The sequence below is a fragment of the Urocitellus parryii genome, chromosome 10 (genome assembly GCF_045843805.1).
Source record: "Urocitellus parryii isolate mUroPar1 chromosome 10, mUroPar1.hap1, whole genome shotgun sequence".
In the NCBI taxonomy this organism is placed as follows: Eukaryota; Metazoa; Chordata; class Mammalia; order Rodentia; family Sciuridae; genus Urocitellus; species Urocitellus parryii.
In genome coordinates, this window is record NC_135540.1 from 144,271,659 (window position 1) to 144,297,875 (window position 26,217).

General features: G+C 60.3%; 1 protein-coding gene across 1 annotated transcript; it reads left to right on the forward strand.

The window, feature by feature from the left end:
- Nucleotides 1-1,110: 1,110 nt before the first annotated feature.
- Nucleotides 1,111-25,042, forward strand: Cplx1 (complexin 1). Its single transcript, XM_026379473.2, has 4 exons — nucleotides 1,111-1,195; nucleotides 2,440-2,536; nucleotides 19,398-19,573; nucleotides 23,413-25,042. The coding sequence occupies exons 2-4, from the start codon at nucleotides 2,506-2,508 to the stop codon at nucleotides 23,608-23,610; spliced, it is 405 nt and encodes a 134-aa protein (XP_026235258.1). The 5' UTR covers nucleotides 1,111-1,195; nucleotides 2,440-2,505; the 3' UTR covers nucleotides 23,611-25,042.
- The last annotated feature ends 1,175 nt before the right edge of the window (nucleotides 25,043-26,217 follow it).

Consider the following 26,217-nt stretch of genomic DNA (forward strand, 5'->3'; position numbering starts at 1 on the left):
GTGCAGGGTGAGGGTGAGGTGAGACTGAGTTGAGAGGGACAGCGCCTCTTGTGGTCAGCCAGGGTCCGGGGGTGGTCACTGGGTGTCTTTGGCCCTCTGGGGTGCTGTGGGTCCTGCGAAACCCCCCCCCCTCCACTTGGTCCAGACTCAGTGCAGAAACCTTACTTATCAAAGGGAGCCACATGCTGAAGGGCTCCTGGGGTCCTGGATATGGGGCCCCCTGGGAATGGTCTCCCCTGGGTTGGTAATGCTCAGTGGAATGACTCAGGCTGGAGGGAATAGGGACAAGTTAATGCAGTGTCCACCACCACCTGCTGGCCTGGAGCCAGGCTCCTCAGGAATCTGAGCAGCTCTAGGTGGCCCCAAGCAACCAAGGCCAGGGCTGAGCCATGCCAGGCTGGGAACTGCAGGGACTGCAGGGACTGCAGGGACTGCAGGGACTGCAGGGACTGCAGGGCCAGGGGCTGCAGCGACCCACCAGCCTGCAGTGCAGTGGTGGGGAGCAGATGGGCCAGGGGAAAGGGCGCCTGACTTGCGGGATTACTGCGACTCTCTGGGGGAATGAGCACCCAGTCGTCCTCTGTGACCTTCAGAAGTACCCTCCACCCCTTCCAGCTCCCCAGGCTTGGGAGTGGGGCAGCAGGGTCTCTTGGCCTCTGTCCCACCGAAGCCAACCTTGGCAGCTCCGCTGCACAGCTCACAGCTTGGAGGAGGGCCCCTCCCGCGAGGGTCTCGATGGGTCTGGGGTCTGAGACAGCTCCTGCCCATCCTGCCTCTGCAGGGCCCGACCGCTCGCCAGGAACCCCGTCCTGGGCTGAGGGCTGGGTGGAGATGGTGACCCCAGCCATGCCCTTGCCCTCCGAGGGGTCTCGAGGCACCGCGGCTGGGGTCGGTGCCCCGCACTCCCACAGACACGGGTGGGATTCGAGCCAAGTCGCCCAGGCACGGAACCAGAGATCCCGGGGCGCGGTGTCGCCACCGCCCCCGCCCCTGCCCAGCCCGCTGGCGCCCGCGGAACCGCCGCGCCCCGCCCTCCTCGTCATGCGGGACGCGGGCGGGGGGCGGGGGCGCCTCGGCGTGACGCGCCCTCCTCGCGGTGCCCTTCAGCCGCCGCCGCAGCGCCTGGGCGCCACATGGACCCGGCCGGCCTGAGCGCGCGCTGCCGCTGACCGCCGCCGCCCGCCCGCCTGGGAAGGTAACCCGCGCCCGCGCAGCCCGGCCGCCCGCTCTGCGCCCCGGCTCCCGGCTCCCGGCTCCGGTTTCCCCGGCTCCCGACTCCCCTGCGCCCCGGCTCCGGGTTCCTGGGTCCCTTCCCGGGCCCGGCCCCGCCTGGGCGAGCGGGCACTGTCCGCCGCGCGGTGCTGAATCGGCCCGGGGCCCCTCGCTTCTCCAGCGGATCCGCGCCCGTCTCCGGTGCTCTCTTATCCCTGGCGCGCGCCGCCCGAGGCCTCTCGCGAAGCGGAGGGTGCGGCGGCCCTGAGCCCGAGCGCCTCCGGTTCTCGGTTCTCGCCGCAGCTCCCGTAGCGCCCGCACCTCTCTGCGGCTGGGCCCGCGGTCCCCTCCCCCAGGAGCCAGGGGAGAAGTTTGGAAGAGAACAGGCTTTGCGGCAAAGGCGCCCTGTGTGCCAGCACTTCTGGGGTACATCCCTGCCCTCCACCGGCCCCAGTCCCCACGGGGTCTCCGTGGTCTGCAGAGGGAAAAGCATGAAACAATGGATCCCTAGGGACCTGGGGCTCCCTTAGAGGAGAGATCCTCACAAAGAGGGGCACTGCAAGGCTGTGGCTTTGCAAGAAGGTCTCGCCACCAGAATCCACCCAGCTGGGCACTCACTCCTGGCCACTGACCTCACAGGGACACAGGTGGGGGCCATCTGCCCACTCCCACTGAAAGGCTGGCCCCTGCCTTTTGTCCCCTCAACTTCATCCTCCTGCTGCAGGCATTGGGATCTCCCCAGGGACAGAGACTGGCCTCCTGACACTGACCAGAAACCACCTTCCCCAAAGGGCACCACTCAGGGCCTGCCCATCCTAACCTTTCTCCACCCAGCAGACAGACCCCTGCCCCATTGTCCAGGGACCAGCAAGGAGGCTGAGCAGCCCCATCCTGTGCTGGGAAACAGAGCAGTGACCTTCAAACGCCCCCTGGGCCCTGCCCCCACTGCACGCAGACTGGCGCCAGGCTCCTCTGAGCAGTGCCCCCGGGCTGCTCCCAGCCCTCCTCCCTGCAGTAGCTGCTGAAAGCAGCCTTCAGAGCCGGGTGCACCTGCAGTGCTGGACCTGCCATCCTGGCTGGTGTGAGGACAGACGCCTCCTCACACACACACTCTCCCAGGTGCCCTACCTGGGTGGGTTGGCCCTACAGGGTGCTGGGGAGGGGGGATGAAGATGGTCTCTGGGGAAGGCCTTGTCAGGGCGCCTGTGACTCTGCACTCTCCCCTAGGTAGAGGACGCCTGCCCCACTTGAATGTGAGATCCAGGAGTGGTCCCAAGGAATCAAGCCATCACCATGGAGTTTGTGATGAAACAGGCCCTGGGAGGTAAGAGGTGGGACAGGCAGGGAGGGGGCTGTGGGACTGGGCCACCAGGGAGGGGACTGGCAGACACAGGGCACCCAGAGATGTGTCCCCAAGCTGGCACAGACAGCAGGGCCCCACGGCCACCTCGGACTTCACACAGGCCAAGGCAGCACCCTTGTGCCAGCCCCTCTGAGCCTCCTGGGCAGCTTTGGGGGACTGGAGATGGAGGAAGGCTCTGTCGTACCATGCTGCCCCCGGCATGGTAGGACAGAGCCTCTGAAGGGCTGAGCAGCCGCACCCCCACTTGGGGAAGCAGCACCCAAAGGTAGGCTTGGAGTTGGTCCTGTAGCAGAGCCCCAGAAAGCCAAGGAGAGGTGTGGGGTCTGCCTGCTGTGGGGTTGGGCTCCATGGTTTCATGTGGATAGGGAGCCATACCGTCCTCACAGAGGCATGGCTAACTGGACACAGGAACAGATAGGACAGCTCTGTGGCCTCCTTTGTGTATGTTGGGAAGGGCAGGCTCCTGCAGCCTGCAGAGAGCTGTTTGAAGGAGCCCTGTCCCCATTGGCCCAGGGCCATCACTGTGGCCAGAGGCTGCCTGGACTGAAAGCTGCTAGAAGATAGTGGGCTAAGTCCCTGACTGGGGTGCCAGGGCAGTGGACAGAGGGTCTGGTCCACGTTGGCACAGGTGTACTTGGTCAGGACTGTTGAGTCAGCTCAGGCCCACAGAGTCTTGGGACTGTCCTGGTTGGGTCTCAAGTCCACCCGCAGCTGTCCACTCTTGGCACCTCAGCTCCCTTGGTGCCCAGAGCTCCCTGTGAGAGGAGCATGTGGCCAGTGCCCAGTTCTCCCACTCCCTTGGTGGCCTGCATGGGGAACATCCTGGCCCTGTGTGGCTTCCAGCTGGGTTTTGGGCTGCGGGGGGAGGGGTTGAGAGCTGCCGTGCCCAGGAGGAGGAGGCTGGGGCCGTACCACACAGGCCACCTCCTGGAGGCAAGAGCACTTCTGCCCAGACATTGTATGGCAGCCTGGCCCGTGCTGAGGGTGCACGGCTGAGGCAGGCTGAGGTTGAGTCTGATTATAACCACCACGTCACCAGACGTGATTCAGGGACAGGCTGGCACCCTGCATCGGGAGGGACCTGGGCTCCACCAGCCTATCCCAGGCTGTCACAGATAATTAATTAGGTGGCTAATTCAGGCCTGAGGTGGGCTTTTAGGGAAACGGAGCCGTCTGACTTGCTGTCTGCGAAGCTGGAATTAGCGGGTAATTGCCAGCCGGGAGTCCCTCTTTGTTCCATGTCAGCCCAAAGTTTTTCCTGCAGTGGTGCCAGGGCGGGCTGTGCCAGCTCCGTGGGAGCCCTGGGGGTGGCCAGTGGGCGTGCGTTGGGCTGCTGCCCCATGCTGGGTGCCAGACTGCGCAAGGTGCAGAGAACTCTGGGTTTGTTCTGTGTTCCTGCTGTGGAGACTGCAGTGGCCAGCGCTGGGCGGGGCTAGCAGGCGAGGCTCTCTGGCAACCTGTCTCGGCTCCAAGCTCTTCTCTCCCTGCGGGCGTCACTTTGGGCTCAGAGTGCATGTGAGCAAGATAGAGACACAGACTGGGATGGATGGAGGAAGGAGGACAGCTCCACAATGAAGGTCAGAGGTCGGCAGAGACCCCAAGGGACAGACCAAGCCCCAGACCCAGAGAAACTGGCAGGTGGGAGAGCAGGAGAGGCCCAGGAAACCACCAGAGAGCCAGGGACAAGGAAGGAAAGAAAAGAGCAGCCCAGAAACATAGATCAAGGAACAGAAAGAGAAATGCACTCAGGATGCAGGGGGACAGACGGAACGGAGCTGCCAAGAGTGAGACTTTCAAGCTGAGAAGCAGAGTCGGGCAGGACCACACAGAGGCTCACGCAGGAGGTGCCTGGGGGAGACTTTGGGTCCTGGTGACCCGCTGCAGACAGGCCTCACTGCCATGCTGCCTAATTCAGTCTTTCTTCTCTTCCTGCAAGCTGTGTCCTTTGTGAGGAGGGAGTGGCCAGGGGACATATGTCTCAGGGTCTTGTCTGCTCTGTCCCTGAGTCTCAGGCAAGGCTCTTGTGGGGACAGAAGGTACGGGGCAGCAGCTGAGGTCGCAGGCCACAGGCTCTGCACGTATGAGGCCCTCTCTGTTGGTCTGTCCCCTCTGGGACTCCAGGTCCAGGATGGCATGTCCTGTTGCAATGCAGGGCCCTAGATGGGGGAGGAATGGACTCTGGATTGGGCTGGGCCATGGACACACAGTGCCCCTCCTTTCCAGGGAGACCCAGCCCTTGCACACACCCCTGAGCTGGTGGATGTGTCCGGGGCAGGCTGCAGCCTATGCAGCCTTCCAGCTGGTGGGCCTGCAGGGTGTGGGGAAGGGCCTGACCAGCAGTGCCTCCTCCAGCCCGGGCCCGTTCCCTGGTCAGCTGCCACAGAGCTGGTGCCACGTCTGCCAAGCTCAGCCTGGCAGGCCTCTCCCACCCTCCTTTCCACCCAGCCCGACGGCTCAGTTACCGTCCCTGGCCTCGCCACGTCCTGTGACCTCTGCACCATGGTCCCTGCACACACAGCCACCAGTGTCTCCTGTACTGCATTCTCATGGCCCCCTGATGTGCCTTCCCCACCTGTCACCACCAAGGTGCCCTGAGGGAGCAGCTGACTGCAAGGCCGCTCTAGTCCACGTCCCCAGAACTGGGCAGTCCTGTGTCCCTCGGGGCTCACAGTGTGCTATGGGTTGACACCTGCCACCCTGAAGGCCACAGCTTAGGGGCAGTGCTGCCTGGTAGGCCTGACCACACTGCCAGCCTGGCCATCGTGGGCACCCTGGGATCCCGTATCCATGGCCAGGCAGGGCTGGGAGGAGAGTTCTCTTGGGACCAAACTGGGGCACTTGGCATCCAGCTTGAGGCTGTTGCTTCTCATAGGAGAAGGCCCTTGTGCCTCAGCAGGCCTTGGACCCCGCAGGTGCATCATGGCCGTGATTCAGGCCTCTGCCACCCTCTGTGGGGACAGGCCACCTCCTGTGGTTTTGCCCCCTCTGGGACTCCAGGTCCAGGATGGCATGTCCTGTTGCAGGTGGCCAGGTGCTCTGGCCACATCTGTGAGGACCTGGGGCTGCTCCCGAGCCACAGGGCACACATGCCTGGAGGTGGCCTGGGCCCCGGCTGTGTTTTCACCAGGGGGAGAGTGGGCATTGGGGTGGTGGCCCAGATGATCTCGTTCTGCCATGCCACCTTGTGTCCAGAGCATGCTCAGGTCCTCGGGAGTGGTGCAGGGACGTGGAGCCCTGGTGGGTGAGCGATGGCACGGGGGTGTGAGCATGTGTAAGTGCCAGGACCTCAGGGGCCAGGGCAGGCTGGACAGTGCTAGCCCACACTGTCCAGGCAGCTGCAGGACCCCGCAGCATGGTCATTGTGGACAATGTCCTATGGGGGGTCTGCCCTGGGCCTAGCACCCTGGGCTCTGTGTCAAGGATGAGGCCTGTCCCTGTCCTGCCCCACCCCCAGGGCCTGGATGGGCTGATCTGCTGGACCCTCTCCTGTCCACTCTTCCCTTGATTGGGTCTCAGCAGCTCTATGTGTTGGGGCCTCCCTGGCTGTCCCTCCCTGGCTGTCCCTCCCTGGCTGTCCCTCCCTGGCTGTCCCTCCCTGGCTGTCCCTGAGTTGGGCGGTCGGGGGATGCTGCCCAGGCCAGGTCCTCAGGTGTCTGGGAGGACACTGGAGCTGTGTGCTGAACTGGGCAGCATGTGAATAGTTCCAGGTGAGGAGATTGCTTTCAGAGGGCAGTAACAGAGCCAGAGGGAGAGCAGCTCATGTGGGTGACAGGGGTCAGGTGGCTTTGGTGCCCTGAGTGTAGCTTTCCACTCTGTCTGCTCCTCTGATTTCAAGGTGACTGCTGCTGCCCCCACATTGCATCACCAGTCCAGGGAGGCGCTGAGGCACACAGCCTGTTACCTGTTCAGTGCTGTGTTAGTGGAGACTCTTAGTTTCCATTTAGGCATCCCTGGCTAGAGGGCTCACACCCAGGAAGGGAAGTACTAATTTCCAGGACCCCCAGCCTTGAGCCCCTGCGACAGGTGTGTCCTCCCCCTCCACAGGGCAGGCAGCCAGTAGTGCTTGAGAGTGAAATACCCACACTCGTGTCTCTGAGGATGCCGCTCTGCGTGAAGCACCTCTTGCCCCAGATCCCTGGCAGCCTGAAGGACACTCCAGGCGAGCGCCTCCCTCCACAGCCCTGCAGCTCCCCCTCCCCTCCGGAGGGCGCAGCTCCCGAAGGCTGGCTGGTTCCCTCATGGGCTGGCAGGAAACTGGCTGGGAGGCGAGCTGTGTTTTGACAGTGCCCGCGTGGGGGCTCTCAGCAGTGTTTGCCAACATCCCCCGCTGGGGATGGGTGGACGGGCGGAGATCCACGATGCCTCAAACAGCTGCAAGTCCAGGCCCCCACCCTGTGCCACCAGCCAGGGGCCAAGGAGGGCTGGGCCAGGGGACATGGCACCCCTGCACCCTTGGGCCAGGGGAGGCCCTCCTTCCAGCTCCACCCAGCCCCTGGGGGTGCTGAGGCTCCTGTTCCAGGTGGCACGGGGCAGGACGCAGTCCTTCTGAACTGCCCTGCCGTTGGCTGGGGACTCCCAGAGGTGCAGCCTGCAGGGACAGCCGGGAGGGGGACTCTGGCAGGGGCTGTGGAAGGCCCGGTCAGGCCCTGTTTCTCCTGCCTCTGCTGCAGGCTCCCAGCTTCTCAGTGTTGTCCTTGTCCCCAGCTGGTGCCCTGGGGGTGTCCAGTGACACTGCTGAGCCACATTCCCTCTCCTCCTGCTCCTGGTCAACATGGTTCCCCCTCTGTTCCAGAGGGACAGGGCCTCTGACTTCCTTTTTGCAGAGTTGATGACCTAGCAGGGTGTAAAACGTTTTAGTAGCTCCTGTGTGAGGGGTCTCAAAAATGTTCCCATGGGAATAGGGATGGGCTCTGAGGCTGAGGTGCTGAGCACTGGCGCTGGGTACAGGTACTAGTGCTAGGTGTCAATGTTGATGGGTACAAGTCTGGTACTTGGTGCTAAGCACAGGTGTTGGGTGCTGAGTGCTTTGGCTGGGTTCTGGTGCTAACTACTAAATACTGATGCTGGGTGCAGATGCTGGTTCTGGATGAGGAACACTGGTGCTGAGTGCAGGTGTTGGTGCTGAGCGCAATGTTGAGCACTGGGTGCAGGTCCTGGTTTTGGGTGCTAGGTACTAATGCTAGGTGCTGGTGTTGGTGCTGGGTACAGGTGCTAGGTGCTGGGAACTGGTTTGGGGTGCTGGATGTAGGTGCTGGGTGCAGGGCCTGGGTGCAGACTGCAGTCCGGGAGGTGGAGGACTGGTTGTCGCAGCGCCTGCTCCTGGCTTCTGCACGCTGGGGGAGGGGCAGGCCCCTGCTGCTGAGCCTGTGGGAGCTCTCCAGGGCCCCCATGGGCCCTGCCCAACTCTGTCCTCTGCCCCCTCTGCAGAAGAGGTGTCCTGTCAGGCAGCACTGCCATCTTTCCCACCAGGGCTGGTGCCCAGTCCCATGAGTGGCAGCATGAGTGGAGGGAGGTGACCGCCATCCCGAGGCTGGTGGCTGTGCCATCTGTCGCCATGCCTGGCAGTTTGGGTTCACTGATTGGCGTTTTCATCTCGCCTGTCTCCTTTGTCCTCTCCCAAAGGCCAAGATCAGACACTGCCTGGCACCCAGCTCCATGGGCAAGGACGCAGTGCTGGCTGGGCAGGCCTCCAAAGGAGGCCTCCTGGAGCATGCCGTGGGTGTGGAGCAGTCTCAGGCCAGCACACGAAGGTTTGCAGACCACAGGAACAGAGGAGGGGAGAGGCTCCTGGCACGTGGGGCACGATCCAGACCAGCAGTAGGGAGACCAGGCTTTGCCTTCATCCCCTGCCCCCAGGACTGGCAGGGCCGGCCACTGCATGGTCCGAGCTGCCCAGCAGGGTGCCCTGGCCCATCCTCACAGGTCAGGGTGAGAGCGGGGGAACCAGGGAGGCCAGGGCCAAGCATCGGGTCAGCAGGTGACCAGGATGGGCAGCAGGCTCAGCCTCACAGCACTGTCCATGTGCCCCCCACCGAGGGCATGGCACTGGGGCTCAGCAGGCCCAGCTCTCAGAGGCACCGGCAGCTGCCTCAGTGCCACGCAGGGGAGGGGTCTTCTGACCTTGACCAGTGGGCCGAGAAGCAGAGGCGGAGGGGCCTGCTGGATGGCAGCCCTGGCCTGCCCAGTGCTCTGTCTCCTTGACCTGGTCATCTGTCCCCCACCCTCTCTGGCCACAGGGTCGACTTGTTGGATGGCAAGGGACGGACAACTGACCAGGAGATGTTCCCAGAGGAAACCGGAGGGTGGCAGCCAGGGCCTGGGGGCTCGAAGGAGTGAGTGGCACTTGGAGGGTGGCTGTAGAGCAACCTCTGCCCTGAGTGGCCAACACACAGAGACCCTGGCATCCTGCCTTGTTTAAAATTCCTCTGCAGAGCCTGGCACCGTGGTCGCTGTGGTTCCAGCTACGGTAAAGGGGTCCCCATGAGCCCAGGTGCTCAGCTGGCCTCGGCAACACAGCCAGGCCCCCCTCTATACCCACAACTAAAAGCCCCTTGTACAGAGCCTGGAACCGCCCCTCTGGGCTCGGCTCTGCTTGGACTCTGCTTGGACCACTGCTCCTCTGGCTAAACCAGCAGGCCCTGGGTGCCTGGCTTGGCCTCCTTCAGAGTAGTCCACCTCTGTCCATGGGGCCTGTGCTCAATGAGGAGGCTTGCAGCCCATCTTGGGTCTGACCTTGTTCATCTTAACTTGCAAAATTTTTCCTTTGGCCTGGGACTGGGGCTCAGTGGGAGTGCACTTGCCTGGCAGTGTGAGGCAGTAGGTTTGATCCTCAGCACCGCATAAAAATAAATAAGCAAAATAAAGGTACTGTGTCCAACTCCAACTAAAGAACAATGCTCCCTTAGAGGCTCCATGTATGTCATCTTACTACAGGAACAGAATTCTGTTTCTAAGACCCCACACCCTTTAAACCCTCACCGCAGCTCTAGCTGCCAAGAGGGGCCGGGGGCGCAGTGTCCTTGCCAGGGAGCCAGCCAGATCCGTGTGCTTTAGAAGGTGTCTTTTCATTCCTGGTGGCCAAGAGCAACTGCACCTTGACAAGGACCCGGAGACAGTGCAGGACATGGCCCGTGTCTGGTGTCACACAGGGCACTGCCAATGCCCCCGCCAGACCCGTGCCACTTCTTTGTGTGAGACATTCAGAGGCCTCCCTTCTGGCTGCCCTGTCCTTTTTTTTAAACATTTTTTTTTATTTGTAGCTGGACAGAATATTTGTTTTATTTATTTATTTTTTTATGTGGTGCTGAGGATTGAACCCAGTGCCTCAGGCACGCGAAGCAAGTGCTCTACCACGGAGGTACAGCCCCAGCCCCTTCCCTGTGCTTTATATCATTTTATTTTAATTATTTTTTAGTTGTAGATGGATGCAATAGCTTTATTTTATTCATTTATTTTATGTGGTGTTGAGAATCAAACCCAGGGCCTCGCGTGTGCTAGGCAGGCGCTCCACCACGGAGCCACAGCCCAGCCTGGGTTTATTTATTTTATTTTACTTTTTGGTCCTAGGGGTGAACCCAGGGTGCCTTGCACTGAGCTGCCCTTGCTCAGCATTTTTGTTCCCTTTGAGGCGGGGTCTGGCTGAGCTCCCTCCAGAGGGGCTGGGTGACAGGAGTAGTCGTGGCCCCCGGCTCCTCCTGCTTCCTCCCACCTCTGGTTCTCTGGAGTGCAGAGGTGGAGGCTTCACACGACCTCTCTTTTCTCAATAGGTAGGAAACGTTTTGATCTGGGCTCTGGTCACACAAGTGGTATTTACGAACACCTTTAACACACAAGTATTTTCTTATAAAAGTAGTGACTTCCACTGTAGAGAGCGGAGACAGCAGCAGAAATGCCCAGCTCTGATGTGGAAGCAGCTGCTGGGCCCGCCGTGGGCCTCTGCCAGGGGCTCACCTCTGCTCAGCCTGTCCTGGGCCTGGCCTGCACTCACACAGGACCGCAGGATGCCCCAGGCTGGGGATCTGAGTGGCCGGAGGCGACTGCCCGTGAACTCCACAGTGGATTCCCTGTCCTGTGGAGGCTGCAGGATGGCCTCGTGATCTGGGATATTTTAAAGGGCATGAATGAGTAGCAGGGTGAGGTCTGGGTGGGTCGCCAGGCAGGGGCCCCCAGGCCCCCAGCCCCCTGGCCACAGAGGCCCCTCTGGGTGCTGCACAGGTTCTCCAGCTCCTCCCGAAGCACCCTGCGACCCTGGAGTTGCCTGCTCAGGGAACTCTGTCCGTCTGGCAGGGTTGGTGGAAGCTTGTCCTTTGGTGATGAGGTTCAGGATAAGTGTGGCCTGAATCCAGGGACAACCTGGTGTGGGGACTGGCCAGTCCTGCGGCCCTGAGGCCTGAGTCAGCAGGTACTTACGGAGTTTTGTTGAGTACTTTTGCAACTTGTGGCCTCTGAAGTCAGCGGTGCCTACAGCCAGGATGGAAGGAGGATCGGACACATCCTCGCCCACGGCCGCACTCGGGCCGCAGGCCTCCTCCCTCTGTTTAGGCTGAGGAGCTTCGCGGGTTTCTTCTGATGCTCAGGCATCACACTCCCCATGGCCCTCAGCTGATGGATGAGTCTCTGGACTGTAAAACTGTCCCCGAGGAGCCGGACAGACGCGTGGCTGAGCCTCACCAAGTCCTCAGTCTGTTGGTGGTTAGCCTTGGGCTCCTGGGATCCCTCCCTCTCCTGGCAGCAGCCCCCAGCACAGTATCTTTACGCAGGTGACCGTGCCAGCCACAGGGTAGGCATGTCTCCCTCCCGAGCACCTTCCTGCCCTTCCTTCTGACTGGTGGCTCTGGAAACAGTCACTCAGTACTGTCACTGTTGGTGTGCCTGTCCTTTCTGAGACAGGTGCGTGGGTGGTAAGGAGGGATCTTTATCTCCGCTCTGGAGAGGCATTTAGGCTGGGTATGGGTATAAAACTGCAGGTTGGAAGAGTCCCCTGGACTTTGAGGCTCCTCTCTGCTGCCCCAAACCACGATGAGGCTGGGGGGAGTTGGAGCCAGTTCTGGTCCAGGGCTTGTGTGCGACCCATATCTCTGTGCTGGCATTGAGAAACTGCCAGGCCTGGAGGCGTTGCCTCGCCCACCCCCTGGTGTGAGCCTGGAGTCTGGGAGCCCTGTTCCCATGGCTTCTTTGTGGGCTCTGTCTCTGCCCTGCTCCTGCCCTCTCTGGAGCTCTGGCACTGCTGCTTCCTGACATTCTGTCGACATCTTTCATTCTACTTTCTGGGATAGTTCCAAAACTTTTTCTTCTAACAATCTGATTTCTATTTTCTACGTTTGTAATTTCAAGTGCTCTTCAGTCCTGGGGACTAAGCTGGGGTCCTTCTCATCTGAGCCTTGGTGCTCTGTTTATAGGAAGCATTGGAGTGGCAGATCCTGGCCTCCGGCGCTGGCCTGAGCAGTGTGGACGTCACATTGGACTTCCAATGCCTCGCTGTGTCCTCCTGTCCTTTCCTGGCCTAGTGTTTGGTTTTCTTCCTGCTGGGAGTGTCCAGGTGCACGCCCGCGTTCCACGGGCAGGGGAAACCTGGCTGGTAGTCCGTCACGCTCCTGTGGGGCACTTGGGCTCTGAAGGGGACCAACATGGGTGTGTTCAGGGACTTGCCCCTGGGCAGACTCTATGGCCTTTGTGGGGCTGTGGTTCTACTTCTCCAGAAGGACCCTGGGGAGCTGGACAACCGTTGGAAGCAGCTATGGGCAGGGCTGAGTGAGGACTCTTCTTTCAGGACACAGGTCTCCCCACTGCCCACCTGCAGCTCCACGGTCCCCTGCCCTGCACAACACCTGGGGACTGGTCAACTGGGCATGTCCGTTCTGTTTCTCCAAGGAAGTGACCTCTGGATATCCCAGTAGGGCTTGGGCACTGGGGTCTCCAGGGAGGGGAGCCCACGGCCTCCCACATGCCTCAGCCCCAGGCCTCGCGGGTGCTGTGGCTCACACTGTCACTGCTCTGGCCTGCACATCAGCCCCCAGCCAGCTTGGTACCTCTGTGGCCCTGTTCTCATGTTGTCCGTGGCCTCTGGGAACTGTGTGGTCGGGTGCCCTGCTCTCTGCCCAGCCTCGGTCAGCATGTGTACAGCTCTTCTGCAGGTTGTGGTGGGGGTCTTGGCGCAGCACTCTGAGGGTCACGGGTGCAGGTGAGCACCGCAGCCCAGGTGGTGGTGCTGTGTGGGAAGCAGAGGGCAGCGGCTCTGCTGGCCATCTGCCATCGTTTTTCTTTAGAGCACATGTGACCTTTTCATTTCCTGTGCTGCTGGGAGCTGAGCCTGGGCCCCAGTGTGAGCTTGGCAGATGCTAACCTGAGCCCCACCCCTCCTGTCACCTGGAGGTACAGCTGTGGCCCTGGTGGCTGGTCCTTTAGGACATATCCTGTTGGAGCATCCACAGGTGGGCTCAGATCCCCGGTGGTCCTGGGGGGTTATCTGATGTACATGCCCCCCACTGTGCCCCAGCACAAGGCCTGGGCAGACGACTGCTGGTCCAGTGGCACGTCGGTCTCACCTTATTTTTGGGGAAAGGGCCTCACAGAGTTGCTCGGCTGCCTCTGGCTTCCATCCCAAGCCCCGTGCATTTCTGTGGTCCGGCTTCCCCCCGGGGTGCGCTGGCCTGGCGACGCCCGACTGGCCCAGATGCCCGCCTCTTGGGGTGTAGGTGCTGGTTTCCTGGTGTGTCCCGGGCCCTGCACCTGGGCCAGCTGCTGGGACCCACGGGCTCCTGTCTGGCCTCCAGGGTGTGGGTGGGCAGAGCCCTTTGTGCCTTGCTCCCTGCGCTGCCTGGTACAAGACCCAAGGCTTCCCTTGTCTTTGGGAACTCTGGTTAAAAGGCAAGCTTTTCAAATTGGGTAAAGACATTAAGCTCCAGCCTGGGAGCTGCAGAAAGCTCATCTGAGACAAAGACTAGCAGAGAGAGGGGACGCGAGATGCCATGGCGTCCACCCAGAGAGCTGCACGGCCAGCAGGAGCCCTCTCCAGGAAGGGGTCACTTCCATGGCCAAAGACACAGCCGTCCTGCCCAGCTCCACATGGAGCTGAGCTCCCACCGCAGGAACACAGGAAACATGGACACACTGGCTCCTGGGTGAGAGTCCAGGTCCACCCTGGAGAGGCCCAGAGCCGAGCACCGTGAGCAAGTGTGAGACTGGGCAGCACTGGTACCATCCAGCCACTGTGGACATGCCACATGCTCTGAGAGTCACCCGCGTGGGGTGGTGAAGCTGGCCCCACAAGGTATTGGGTTCCAGGGCTGCACAGGGTGCCCCTCGACTACAGGGGGATGGAGGAAGAAGAGCAAGGAGCTGCTGGCCTTCCCAGCCATGACTCACACTGCAGGCCTGGCCTGGAGGAAGCAGTTCAGAGGCTTCTGCCATCGACATCAGGCTCTGTTGGTGGCTTTTACCTGTGGCCCTAAATCCCACCCTGGCAGAGTGCAGCGGAGGAAGCTGCAGGAAGGCCCAGGCTGGTGGCCAGCCCTCAACATGGCTCTGGCCCCAGCCCTGGCCTGGCCCACCTCCTGAGCCCCAGAATCTGAGTGACAGGCTTCCTGGACACCAGGGGGTCAATGGCGACCCCAGGGGAAGCAGAAAGTACCGTGAGTGGATGGACACTGGGAGATGGACGCAGTGTTTAGAGGGGAATCTGTGTGATGAGACTGTCAGCGGGCTCCTGGGCCCACGTTAGCGTGGGCAGTGTGAGTGGAGGACGCTGTAACTCCAGCCTCACGGTGGGGAGGCCCTTCTGAGAGACAGCAGGCAGAGTTCTGAGAGGTGCCCCTGGGGCCGTGAGGACCCCAAAGGCAGAGTGCCATGACAGAGCAGTGGGGCAGAAACCAAGAAGACCCAGTGTCCACTTGCTCAGCCACTGCAGTGGCCCCTGAGGGGCCTGGCGTTGGGGTCCTGGGGGGGAGCAGAGCGGCCGAGCCACCCTGCCATTCTCCTTAAAGCTCCCCGTCCTTCTTTGTTGTCCAGGGACTGAACCCAGGGGAACTTGACTATGGAGCCGTATCCCCTGCCCTTTTTATTTTGAGACAGGGCCGTGCTAAATTGCCTTGAACTTACAGTCCTGCCTCCCGAGCTGTTGGGTTACAGGCGTGGCCACCGTGCCTGGCTGTGGCTGTTCTTAAACAGTTTATTCTTGAGAATATGAACCATGAGGTCTATATTCTCCAAAGAGGATGAGGATGACTAACAGACTCACTGGAAGATGCTCAGCCTCGTTAGTCATGAGGGAAATACAGATTCAACTGTAACCAGGAGCCACATCACACCCACTCAGAATAGCGAGGACCGAGAGGCCGCGGCAGGTGGTCAGTTTGTGGGGAGGCAGGCTGGGCACACCACACTGGGGGAAGCGTGGCAGCTCCTTAGAGGTGAAACCTAGACTCACTGCACAACCACACCATCCCTTGCTCAGAACTTATAGGCAGCTGTAGTGCACTGACCTCCCGAGGGCACCAGCAGAGCTGCCGGCAAGCAGGTGTGTCCACAGGGTGACCACGGCCAGGGCTGCAACACTCTGCATGAGTGCAGCTCCACAGGGGAGCCCTTGCAGCCACTGAGCCAGCCGGCAGCCATGACCTGTGGTGTCCTGGAGGAGGCAGTGTCAGGCGCTGGGGTGGAGGGGCCCCTGGCCACCGTCTCCATCAGGATGTCTGCAAGATGTGTGCAAGTGCCCCAGCCCTGCAGGGTGCCGAGTGTCGCTCACACCTCCATGTGTGTGGTGTCGCACGCCCGTAATCACAGAGACTCAGAAGGCTGGGCAGGAGGATGAGAAGTTGCAGGCCAGCCCCCCAGCAACTTACTAAGATGCTCTCTCAAAATAGAAAGTAAAAAGGCATGGGGACATGGCTCAGTGGCCCAGCACCTGGGGTTCAACCTTGGGTACCAAAAAGCAAGTAAAAATAAAAGTGTCTCTGTTTGCGGCAATTCTGTCGCGGTTGTGTCATGGGCCCCTCTGTCACCGAACCCCTTGGCCATGTGTGGAGAGAGGGGGCAGTGGACAGGCAGGGCAGGGGTTTCTGCTGGCCCTGGGCCCCTTGCAGAGGAGAAGGGAGAGCTCACCAGCCCTACCCCGCCCGTCCCTGCCCGGCCCCAGCAGTGGGGATGCAGGACATGGTCAGCTCCGAGTCTGCAGGAGCAGAAGGCAGAAAGCTGCTGGGGGCGTGGGGTGCCCCGAGTAGCACGTGGGGCACGCGGCTGATATGGTGGCTGCGCCTCCGGACAGTGTGGGGTCAGGAGGCGCAGGACACTGTCTTAAGAGCCGCTCTCAGGCCCTGAGAGAGTTCCTGGCTGTTTTCCTGTAGAGTCCTGGGGACGCAGACTGCTGCCCCTTCTCTGGTGGCCTCTGCGCTGCGACGCAGGCTGGAGCTGGTCCTGCGCCGTCTCTGTCTCGCTGTCTGACTCTGGGTTAATTGTTAGCACTGCTTGTATGCTAATTTCACAGAAATAACCCAGAGGATTTCCTTCTGTCTTCTCCATTCCAAGAACATTCTAAATATCATGGGAATTATCTTCTCGTCAATGTTGAAAGATCCCATCTGTGAGTTCTTAGAGATCGTTGCTTTTTACATTTTTTTGGAGAATGTACTTCATTCAGCTTGCGGCGTGTTAGGACAGAGCAGGCTGCTGTTTCTGCTGGCCTTGGGCCCCTTGCAGAGGAGAAGGGAGAGCTCACCAGCCTTACCCTGCCCATCCCTCCCCGGCCCATTTCTGTCCACAGTATCCCCAGCCCTTTCCCCTGCTGCGGGGCATCTCACACTTGCTGCCTGCCCCGGTTTGCAGAGCCACATCCTACGCCAAGGACTCTGGGCTGTTGTCTTCTGAGGCTCAATGCTGCTGTTGGCTCCAGGTCCTGTCCTCTGTGGAGGCTGTGGGAACAGTGTGGCCCTGGTCCCCAGCTGTCAGGAACCTGCCTGCTCAGGACCGCATGGCGAGCCCAACTCTCTGGTTCTGCAGGGCTGGAGCCTCACTAGAGATGCCGTGCTGGGCTCCGCACGTGCTGGTGCATCTGGTGTCTGTCCTGCTGTTCCTGGGCCAGGCCCTGTCCGGCTAGGTGTGCTGACTCTGAGAAGCATGTTGAGTCTCTGAGGCTGGCTGTTGTGGGAGACAGAGTTATGAGTCATCTGGAATTTACATTTCTCTTTCTATAGTGATAAGATACATATGACATGGAATTTACCATTTCAGTCTGCTTACGTGCAGGGCTCAGTGGCAAGAGCCCAGCCACAGTGCCATGCAGCCAGCTACTCTGCTTCCAGAATGTTCTCCTCCAGCCAGCCCAGCCTCCACCTCTGCTCCCGGCCTCACACAGGGAGTTGGCAGGACTGCCCTGAGCACCTGCTGGCTTCTTGCTCAGTGTAGCCTTGCTGCTGTGTCGATTTCTGACTGAGCTGCTGGCCATGTCCACTGCTCTGTCGAGGCATGAGGGTGCCACTCTCCCTGCGTCTCTGCCCGCACTTCCTGTTTTCTGCTTTGTGGTGGTCATGCTGGTGGGCCTGGGGGTCTTCCCTTGTGGTGCAGACTAACTTCCGACTGGTCTTTGTAAGAACTCTGTGAGGCTCGAAAGGCCCCCGACACGTTTCCGGCTTGGTTCCAGGCCAGCCTGGCAGGCGGCCTCTGCCTTCCTCGACCACAGAGCTCCCGCCTCGCTCTCCTGCAGCGGGATCTGTGACATGCCCATCTGCAGGTGTCCCCCGCCCACCTTGGCATGCTGCACCCTCCGGGATGCCTGGGGTCCCCTTGGGCTGTGTCCACTGCCCAACACAGTGTCCTGTGTTCAGCCATGTACAGAGGCTTGGTGTTGGGGCTGTGGTGGTCCTAACACCTGTGTCCCTGTGTCCCTCCATGGAGTGTGTGCTGTGTGGAGCCCACGTGTGCTAGATTCTGCAGGGTCCCTGCCCCACGGCCGTGGTGGCCTCTTTCCCCACAGAGCCTGAGCTTCCCCAGCAACGGCAATGGACATGAGCATATTGGGACACCTCCAGCCAGAGAACCCAGTGCCCCTCTGCCCCTGAGGTCCCCAGTCCCAGCAGTTGCTTTCCCCTGAAGGCACATGCTTCTCTGGCCTTCATTCTGCCATGTGAACCTGAATTCTATCGACTCCAAAAAAAGAGGCTGTGAGGACTTGGAGGCTGGATTGGAGGTGCGAAGGCTGCTCATGACGACAGGCTGGCCATGGACACCTTCATGGTGTCACCATCCACCAGGACCCAGTGTCTCTCCCAGCCTTAGACTTTAAATGGATGATATCATCTTCAGCTACAGGTTTCCTCATCAAATTTATGCTTAAGCAGTTTGTGTCCTCTGTGCCCAGCTTGCTGTGAATGGACGGCCAGGGTTGTGAGCTCTCGGGGGTCTTGTGGAGCTCTGCGGTGGTCATCAGGGCTCCAGGGACGTTCAGACACTGGCGCCCCTGCCCTGTTCCTCAGGCTGCTCGGTGGGGCCTCCAGGAAGGCGGCTGTGCCTGCTGAGCCCTGCCCTGGGTCCTTACCCAGGTGCTCTCACCTCTCTCAGGGTGAGGTGAAATTGCCCTTTTCCTGTTTCTCTGCTTTAGAATTGGGCTGTGGTGGTCCCAACAGCCTCAGCTGCGGGCCTTTCTCACAGACACAGCATCCCACGTTTGCCAGAGTTAGCCAATTGAGGATCAAAAACGTGTGGAAAGCCCTGAGTCGTCCTGAAAGCATAGATTACCCTGGAGGCAATGGTGCAGGTTCTGTGCAAACTCTAGCCACTGTTGGAGGGCAGGGGGAGCGGTGTGCTGTCCGGGGGAACCCACTGGCCACAAGGAGCGACTGGGTCGTGTTTATTTATTTTTCCCTTATTTTTTGTCTGTGCATGGTAGTTATACCTGTGGATGGGATTTATTGTTACATATTTGTATCCTGTCTATTTTTAACTCTGTCTCCACAGTTTAATTTGTAGCAGCCCCAAATGAGTTGTGTCAAGAGCTGAGCACCCAACCTGGCACGCCTGTGATCCCAGTGGCTCCGGAGGCTGAGGCAGGAGTTCAAAGCCAGCCTCAGCAATGGAGAGGCACTAAGCAACTCAGTGAGGCCCTGTCTCTAAATAAAATACAAATAGGGCTGGGGTAGGGGCTCAGTGGTTGAGTGCCTCTGAGTTCAAACCCCGGTACCAAAAGGAAAAAAAAAAAAGAGACAGAGAGCTGAGCACCCATGGGAGGGCTCAGCTGCCCTTACCATGCCCTCAGGGGAGTTGGGGGAGAGACACTATAAGGTGCCAGCACTTCCCCAAAGAGAGAAGAGCTAATGGCCTCCCTCATTTCGGTGTGAATCAGCTTGTTCTAGAGGCAAGGTTTGCACAAAAGCAGTCCAGATTGCTGCTGTGGTGACGTAGGCTCCTTCCTGGGTGATGCCCAGCCCTGCTCCCCAGAGCCACCACAGGGCCACGGCTTGCCTGGCACCTGCGGTGTGGGCTGTGTTATAGTCTGTCCTGTGGTCCGTGACACAGGAGGTCAGGGCCATGTTGGGCCTGAGGATCAGGAGCTTGTGAGGACAGTGGTGGCTGGCAGGGCAGGAACTGGGACCTTGGTGCAGTGCCAGGCAGTGTCCTTGCTGCTGCCATCCTGGCCCAGACTTGGTGTCTGCATGCCACCCTTCTGCTCACACCCTGGAGGCCACCCTCTACGGGACACGGGACCCGGGAGGACACAGACCAGCACTTGGGGGCTCAGAGACACATGCGCGGCCACACTGCGCCTGCCGACAACAAGCCCTCCCCACTGGAGGGCGCCAGGGCCTGTGGCCTGACTCTGCCTTTCTGTCCCCAGGAGCCACCAAGGACATGGGGAAGATGCTAGGTGGTGACGAGGAGAAGGACCCTGATGCCGCCAAGAAGGAGGAGGAGCGCCAGGAGGCGCTGCGGCAGGAGGAGGAGGAGCGCAAGGCCAAGTATGCCAAGATGGAGGCCGAGCGCGAGGTCATGCGGCAGGGCATCCGTGACAAGGTGGGCACCACCTGGGCCACCAGCGGGTCACCACAGGCTCTAGGACGTAGTCCTGGGGTCTCATCTGTACTAGGGGCTTGCCGTGGGCTGGCCCTCCTGCTCCTGAAAGGTTGGCCCTTTCTCCCGGGGCCAAGAGAGCCCTGCAGGAGTGCATGGGCAGGACCTTGGCCTCCCTTGGGGTTAGTCCACCCCCAGGGAGGGGGCCCAACATTTTGGGTCTATAGATGGCTGGACAGTGAGGCCTGAGGAGCTGTGACGGGCAGTCATGCCTGCTTCTGAGTTCTCTGGGTGACCTTTGACCTGGGGCTGCCAGAGAGGACTGTTCCTTGTCACAGATGGGGAAATAGGGGCAGAGTGGGCTCTGAGTTCAAGGCTGTGTTGGCAGAGAGGCCCATGTGTCTAGACTCTGACTGCCACTGGGTCCATCCCCCCCCAGGAGCACAGCCCTGTGTGTCCACCCTCCTCCCTGCAGATGGGGTGGGGGCTTGGAGGAGCCTTGGAGGAGGGCAGAGGCCCCACCCCCTCTGTGGGCCTGCAGTGGCTGGGGGAAACCAGGTGCAGCAGGGGCTCTGTCCAGGGTCTCTGGGTGGGGCTGGGTGGGGCAGAGTGGCCATGAGGCCACCCATGGCCCCTGTGCCCAGTGGGGATCTTTGCCCCCCACACAGAGGTGGGCTTGGGGTAGGTTGGGACAGAGCTTTTCCTGGGTCCCTCCTGCAGCTGGTCTAGTGCCTAGCTCTGAGTGCCATAGGCCTGGTGGCCAGGAACATGGGGAGGGGGCGTTGCCGTAGTCCTCTGGCTCAGACTCCCTGTGATGCCCAGGCTGGGGGTGGGACGGCTCAGACCCTGGAGACAGCCAGCTCTGCTGAGCCTTGCGTAGAAACTAGACATGGGCAGAAGAAGTGGGTCGGGGTAGGTGACACAGCCAGGCACAGCCAGGGCCCACAAGGGCCATTTCAAGGGCTCCCCTCCCCACCCTGCCCCAGGAGCCTGCACAGCGCCAAGCCCTGTCCGTGTACACCCCAGTGACACCCCCTCCTCTGTCACAACACCCCCTTAGTCCCTGGATGGTTTCTGGGGTCCTGCAGGAAGCACCTGCTGATTTTCCCTGGACAGCAGCTCATGTGTCCTCCCTGGCCCCACAGACCTGACCTGCTGCAGCCTGAGTCAGGCTGGGCCTCAGTCAGAGGTAGGTGGGGAGGCAGACCCCGCCTCGGCTGTGTCCTGGCTGACAGTGTATCAGGAGAGGGCATGGGTGGGAGGAAAAGGGAGGGAGTCACAGACAGAGACAGCCATTCAGAGGAGAGGCAGGCAAACAGGAAGAGACAGAGACAGGGAACAGTGATGATGGAGAGCACAGAGCCAAGGGGAGGCAGGGATGGTGTGGGATGTGCAGAACTCAGGGGTCAGGAGGAAAGGTGGAGGAAAAGGCCGGTGCCCTCTCCACTCTGTTTCCTGGAAATTTTAAAGAAATTCATCTTCCAGCAAGTTCAGCAAGCATGCACCAGGCTGGATTTGGGAAGAGACATGGAGAACACTGAAGCTACAACCTCAAAATTAGGCACTCTGGCTCAAAGGGGAGGGTGGTCCAGCAGGGAAAATCTACAGAGGCCTAACCCCGCCCCCGCACCCCCCCACCCCAGCGCCAGGAGCTGCAGGAGGAGCCCTGCTGTGCTGCCTGGTCCCACCCAGCAGGGAGCTCAGGAGGTGGTGGGCTCCCATCCTCACACCTGCTGCCCAGACCCACGTCCTGATGCTGGCACAGCCCCTGACCTTGGGCCTTTGCAGCTGGTGCCCGGTGCCCTGTTCCCCACAGGTGGAAAACCCAGCCCTGCCAGTCAGTTGTGCCTCCCCAGATGCCCTTGCTGGCCAGACCCTGCTGCTCACTGGCCCTGACCCCCCCAGCCTCCCCTGGGCTGCATGTACCCCATCTCAGGAGCTGGGGGGTAGGCAAGCTGCTGTCTAAGGCTTCCTGAAGATGTGGGGCTGAGGGCTGAGCCCAGCTCCCGAATCTGTGAGCCTCCAGTGACCCAGGTTCCAACAGAGGGAGAGAGGTGGGCATACCATTTGGGTCTGTTTCAGGTGGTGGAGATCATTCCTAGAGCAGTACCCTCAGTCCCCATCACAAAGCTGTGGAGTGTGTTGGGGCCAGGAGGGGAGCCTGGCACCCCCAGGCTTGATTTGCATACACATAACCTGATCTGTATGCTTACCATCTGATTTGCATATCCTCACCTGATTTGCATGTCCACCCCCTGTTTGTGTGTGAGCTGCTGGATTTGCATACGAACCACTGATTTGCATGTGTTTCCAGCCACCCACGGTAGGTGACTGAGCCAGAACCTTCCTTCTGGGAAGGAGATGAGGCTCTGGCAGGAGTTAGCCTGTGTGGGTGCCCACCCAGAGTCTCCCTCCCTGAGTCCCCTGTGCTGGCTCAAGGCTCAGCCGGAGCTTGTGCGGATGCTGACAGGTTCCAGGGGGTGGTCTATCTGGTCATGTTTGGGGCTCCAGTCATGGATTGGCACTTGTGGCCTCTCAACAGAGCTCTCAGGACTGCCTGTCTGACCTCTGATGTCAACCCCTTGGGGCCTTGTCGTGGTCTGGCCAGTGGCCCTTGAGCTGGCTAGTGGCTCCCAGGTTCTCTTCTTGGGGTGCTGCAGAGCCAGTCCCATCTGTGTGCTGGCCTGACCTAGTTTCTGGCTGCATCTCTGTCCAGCCCACACACATCTCCCCCTCCCCTTCTGGCCCCAGCTGCCGCCTGCGTGGGGCAAGGCTGTCCTAGGAGGCAACCTAGGTGGGTGTGATGAGCGCCCGTTGTTGTCCTCTCACCCCACTGAGCTCCTGGTGCTGTAAGGTGCTGGCAGGTCATCCCTGTCAGCATGTTCTTGGGCTACCCTCTCACCTGTCATTGAGATCCTCCGCTCCCACCTCTGTTAAAGATGAGAGGGGCTGAGAGGACAAGGAAAAAACCCCTTTACCTCTCCTTGGTTGGCAACCTCTGGTCAAGGTGTCTCTTACAAAGCCACTGTCACTGGATTTAGGGCCTCACAAACCCAGAATGATCTCATCTCCATCCTTACCTTATTACACCTGTGAACACCCTGTTTCCACCTGGGTTCAGTGGCTCACACATGCAATCCTAGCTCCTTGGCAAGTTGGAGGCCAACCTGGGCCCCTGGGCAAGCTCCTGTCTGGGGATGGGACTCAGGGGTAGAGTGCTTGCCTAGCATGCTTGAGGCCCTGGGCTTTTCTCCTACACTGGAAAAAACAAGAGACTTTGGGACAGATCCAGGAGAGGAGAAGTGGGGTAGACAGAGAAGTGCAGGTGTGTGGGCCAAGGTCACACGTAAGTGGGATTCCAGGGCACTCTGGCAGGGAACAGCTCACTGGCATCTAGGGCCCTTGGCCAAGTTGGGGGTGTGAGACCAGGTGGAGGACAAGGGACTGGGATGGGAGGCTACAGTGAAGGCTCTGGTTCTGGAGCTGGGCTCCAGGCTTCAGGGAGCAGGGCTGGAAGAATGGGTTTGGGGCCCACAGCTGCCCAGGCTATGCCCACCTCCATGCCTTTTAGATGCTCCTCTGTTCTCTGGGTTTCCCTCCCCACAGGGACCCCTTGTGGTGGGATCACTTCTCCTTGATGGGTCCTCCAGTGGGTGGTGGGTTGGGGGCTTCCTCTCAGGCCTTTCTCAGCCACTTGGAGCACATTCTGGGTCCCTGGCTTGTCCCCCAGTGCAGGCCGTTGTCTCGGTCCCCTGGCCCTTTCTGCCTGGTGAGCCCCACAGAGGCAGGACCACATGAGCACAGCCCCTTGCCTGACCTGCCCTCCCTGCCTCTCCCTGCAGTATGGTATCAAGAAGAAGGAGGAGCGCGAGGCGGAGGCGCAGGCGGCCATGGAGGCCAACTCTGAGGGCAGCCTGACTCGCCCCAAGAAACCCATCCCTCCGGGCTGCGGGGACGAGCAGGAGGAGGAGGATGAGAGCATCCTGGATACAGTCATCAAGTACCTGCCTGGGCCACTGCAGGACATGTTCAAGAAGTAGCGCCCGACCTGGACAGTGCCGGGAGCCGGAGCCCCCGCCCCGCCCCCTGTACAGACAGACCCTTGCGGAGGCCCGGAAAGGACATCGGGAGCAGAAGCAGCACCCCCAATGCCAATATAAGCCATAGTCCTAGGTCCATCCTGCCCGCGCCCTTCCCGCCTCGGGAGCCTCCACCCTTTCTTTCCCCGCACTGCCATCAACACCCCCAACCCTGGGTAAGGGCGCAACCCGGGGCCCCTGCAGTCCGTGCCCCTCTCCGTGCTCCTTTGCCTGCTGGTGGTCGGCCCACCCTCCACTACTGTCCTTGCGTTTGCCGCCCACCCAGCCAGGTGGAGGTCAGGGACCTTAAGGGTCAGCCCCTCGACCCTGGGTGCAACAGCCCTGCATGGGTGGCGCTTGTGGGGGCTCAAACTCAGGAGCACAGCCATAGTGGGGGCAGTAGCTGATTGTGCTGATTGGGCTGGTGCCTGTGCCCTTCCTGAGGCCGGCCAAGCTCCAAGCCTTTACCCCATGCACCAACCTGGGTCGCTGGACCCTGCTTCTGTCTTCCTGTCCGCTGGCTGCCCACCCCCTCGCCTCTCCATTGCGGCCCCAGCATTCTCTGTCCCTCTCTTCTAAGGAATACCATGCCACAGGGAACAAAGCAATAGGTTTGGGGGATTCTCAGACAATTCTGAGTCCCTAGGCACCCCTTTGTAGCACGCACCAAGTCGGGCCTCTCCCTGGTGGCCTGTCCTCCATGGGGGTGGCTGTTGTTCCTCGGGGAACCCGGTAGCCACCCACTCCACTCCCACCTTCCAGAGCTAGGGAGGCCGGTGGCTGGAGGGTGCGGGCCCTGGGCTGGGGCCACCAATTGGTCCCTCGTGCAACCCAGTGGAGTTTAGCCAAAAGGCCTGGCCACCCCGAGCCGCCCATCCCTGTTTGCCTCCATCCTGTTTAATTTGCATCACAATCCGTTGAATCTCAGGTAAATGAGGTCTCTGTATTTGATGAGTTTTATCTCCACTGAAAGGCCGTTGTCTTGGTCCCCTGGCCCTTTCTGTTCACATCAAAACTTCATTAAGTGTCCACGAGTTGCGGGCCAGGGGCGTGGCCTGGGGCCTTCATGACCTTACATAGCTCTTTAGAGAAGCCATAACAATTAGACTGCAATACTAACTATGAACGCCCCTCTGTCTGTGGCAGCAGGAGCTCGCCTGGCGCACATGCGCCGGGTTTGCCCTGCGCCTCTGGGGTCCGCGTCTTTTTAAAATGCCTGTTATCACACGTTGAGCAGACTGGGCGTTCTCTCGCGTTAACCCCGCATCCTGTTCCCAGCACATGGGGCGCCCGGCCGCCAAGCTTACCGTAGACTGTGGGTGTTACCTGTCCGTCTGTCCCTGAGCCTCCTCCTGCATGCCGGGGGCCCTCATGTGTGTTCTCTCCAGATGGAATCACAGCCAATAAACAGTGATTCATGCCATGTGGCTACTGCTTCCAGAGTTCCCATTTCGCCTGAGCGTCCCTTTCACCTGTGGGCGCCTATGCCCTGCTTGGTAGGCAGTACCTCGGCTCCTGCTGCAGCAAAAACAAGTTGTCCCCAAGATCCTGACCCATCTCCCAAGGGCAGACCTACCCTTTCAGGCCCCACAGGTCACTTGCAAAGTCTCCTGACGGTGACAGGCTTCCTCCCTCCCAAAGCTCTCCCAGGCCTCAGGGTCCAGATCACTCTGTTGCCCAGGAGTGGGCCCCCCAATTCTTGCCTTGTCCAAAGGTCCTGTCCTGAGTCCTCCCTCCTCCCTGCAGCACTGGGGGACCTGCCAGCTCTCCAGCCTGGTACAAGCACCTGGATCCCAGCCCAGAGAACTAGCTGGTCTGCTTCCCTTCTGGGTGTCCTGCCATGACAAATCTGCTTGACACTTAGCCTCCCTGAGGTGTATGACTGCTCATTCTGGGGGGCCCTCTCCAGGGAGGCAGCGAATCCGGATGTTCTGTGACCTTCCCCACACAAGGACCTTCCAGCAAACCTTGCCCAGAGTTAGAAGGCAGAAAGGCCCCCACAGGAGTCCCAACCCATTGGGTCCTCCTGGGTGCAGGGTGGGGTCTCAAAGGGAACATGGTTTCCTCCAACCACTTGAAGCATCTCCCACAGCCCCTCTCACTGCCTCCAGAGGACACTTCTGAGCTTCCCAGTGAGTCATTCCACTTGTTGGCAGGGAGCAGTTCTCTCTCCTGGGGTCTACATCTATCTACATCCACATCTCCGATAGGACTCGGTAGCATGCTCTGCACTTTGGCTGATACCCACTACCCCAGCATAGCTGTTCATAGAAGGGAAAACCAGGTCTACCTACCACTCATCCTGCCCCATCCCTGCCCTAGTCTGGATTCTGCTTAGGCTTGAGCAGTGACCTGAACATGCAGGTGACCCAGAACATTAGTCAGCTGGTCCTCTAGTTATTGATGGGTCAGACTCTGGCCCCATGGTTCACCCTCAGGTGATGGGGTCTGAGGACTCTGGGGAAGTACACTGGGGTCCCTAACATAGCTGAGCTGTGCGCCAGGCTTGGGGATATCTAAGGTCTCGTCCCTCCAAACAGGTTTTTGTAGTGATGAGAGACATGAGGC

Bases quoted from the DNA above. Each gene is read 5' to 3' on its own strand.
- Cplx1 (XM_026379473.2), top strand. From the start codon at position 2,506: ATGGAGTTTGTGATGAAACAGGCCCTGGGAG. The intron at 2,537-19,397 runs GTAAGAGGTGGG...TTCTGTCCCCAG, and splicing joins GATGAAACAGGCCCTGGGAG to GAGCCACCAAGGACATGGGG. The intron at 19,574-23,412 runs GTGGGCACCACC...CTCTCCCTGCAG, and splicing joins GGCAGGGCATCCGTGACAAG to TATGGTATCAAGAAGAAGGA.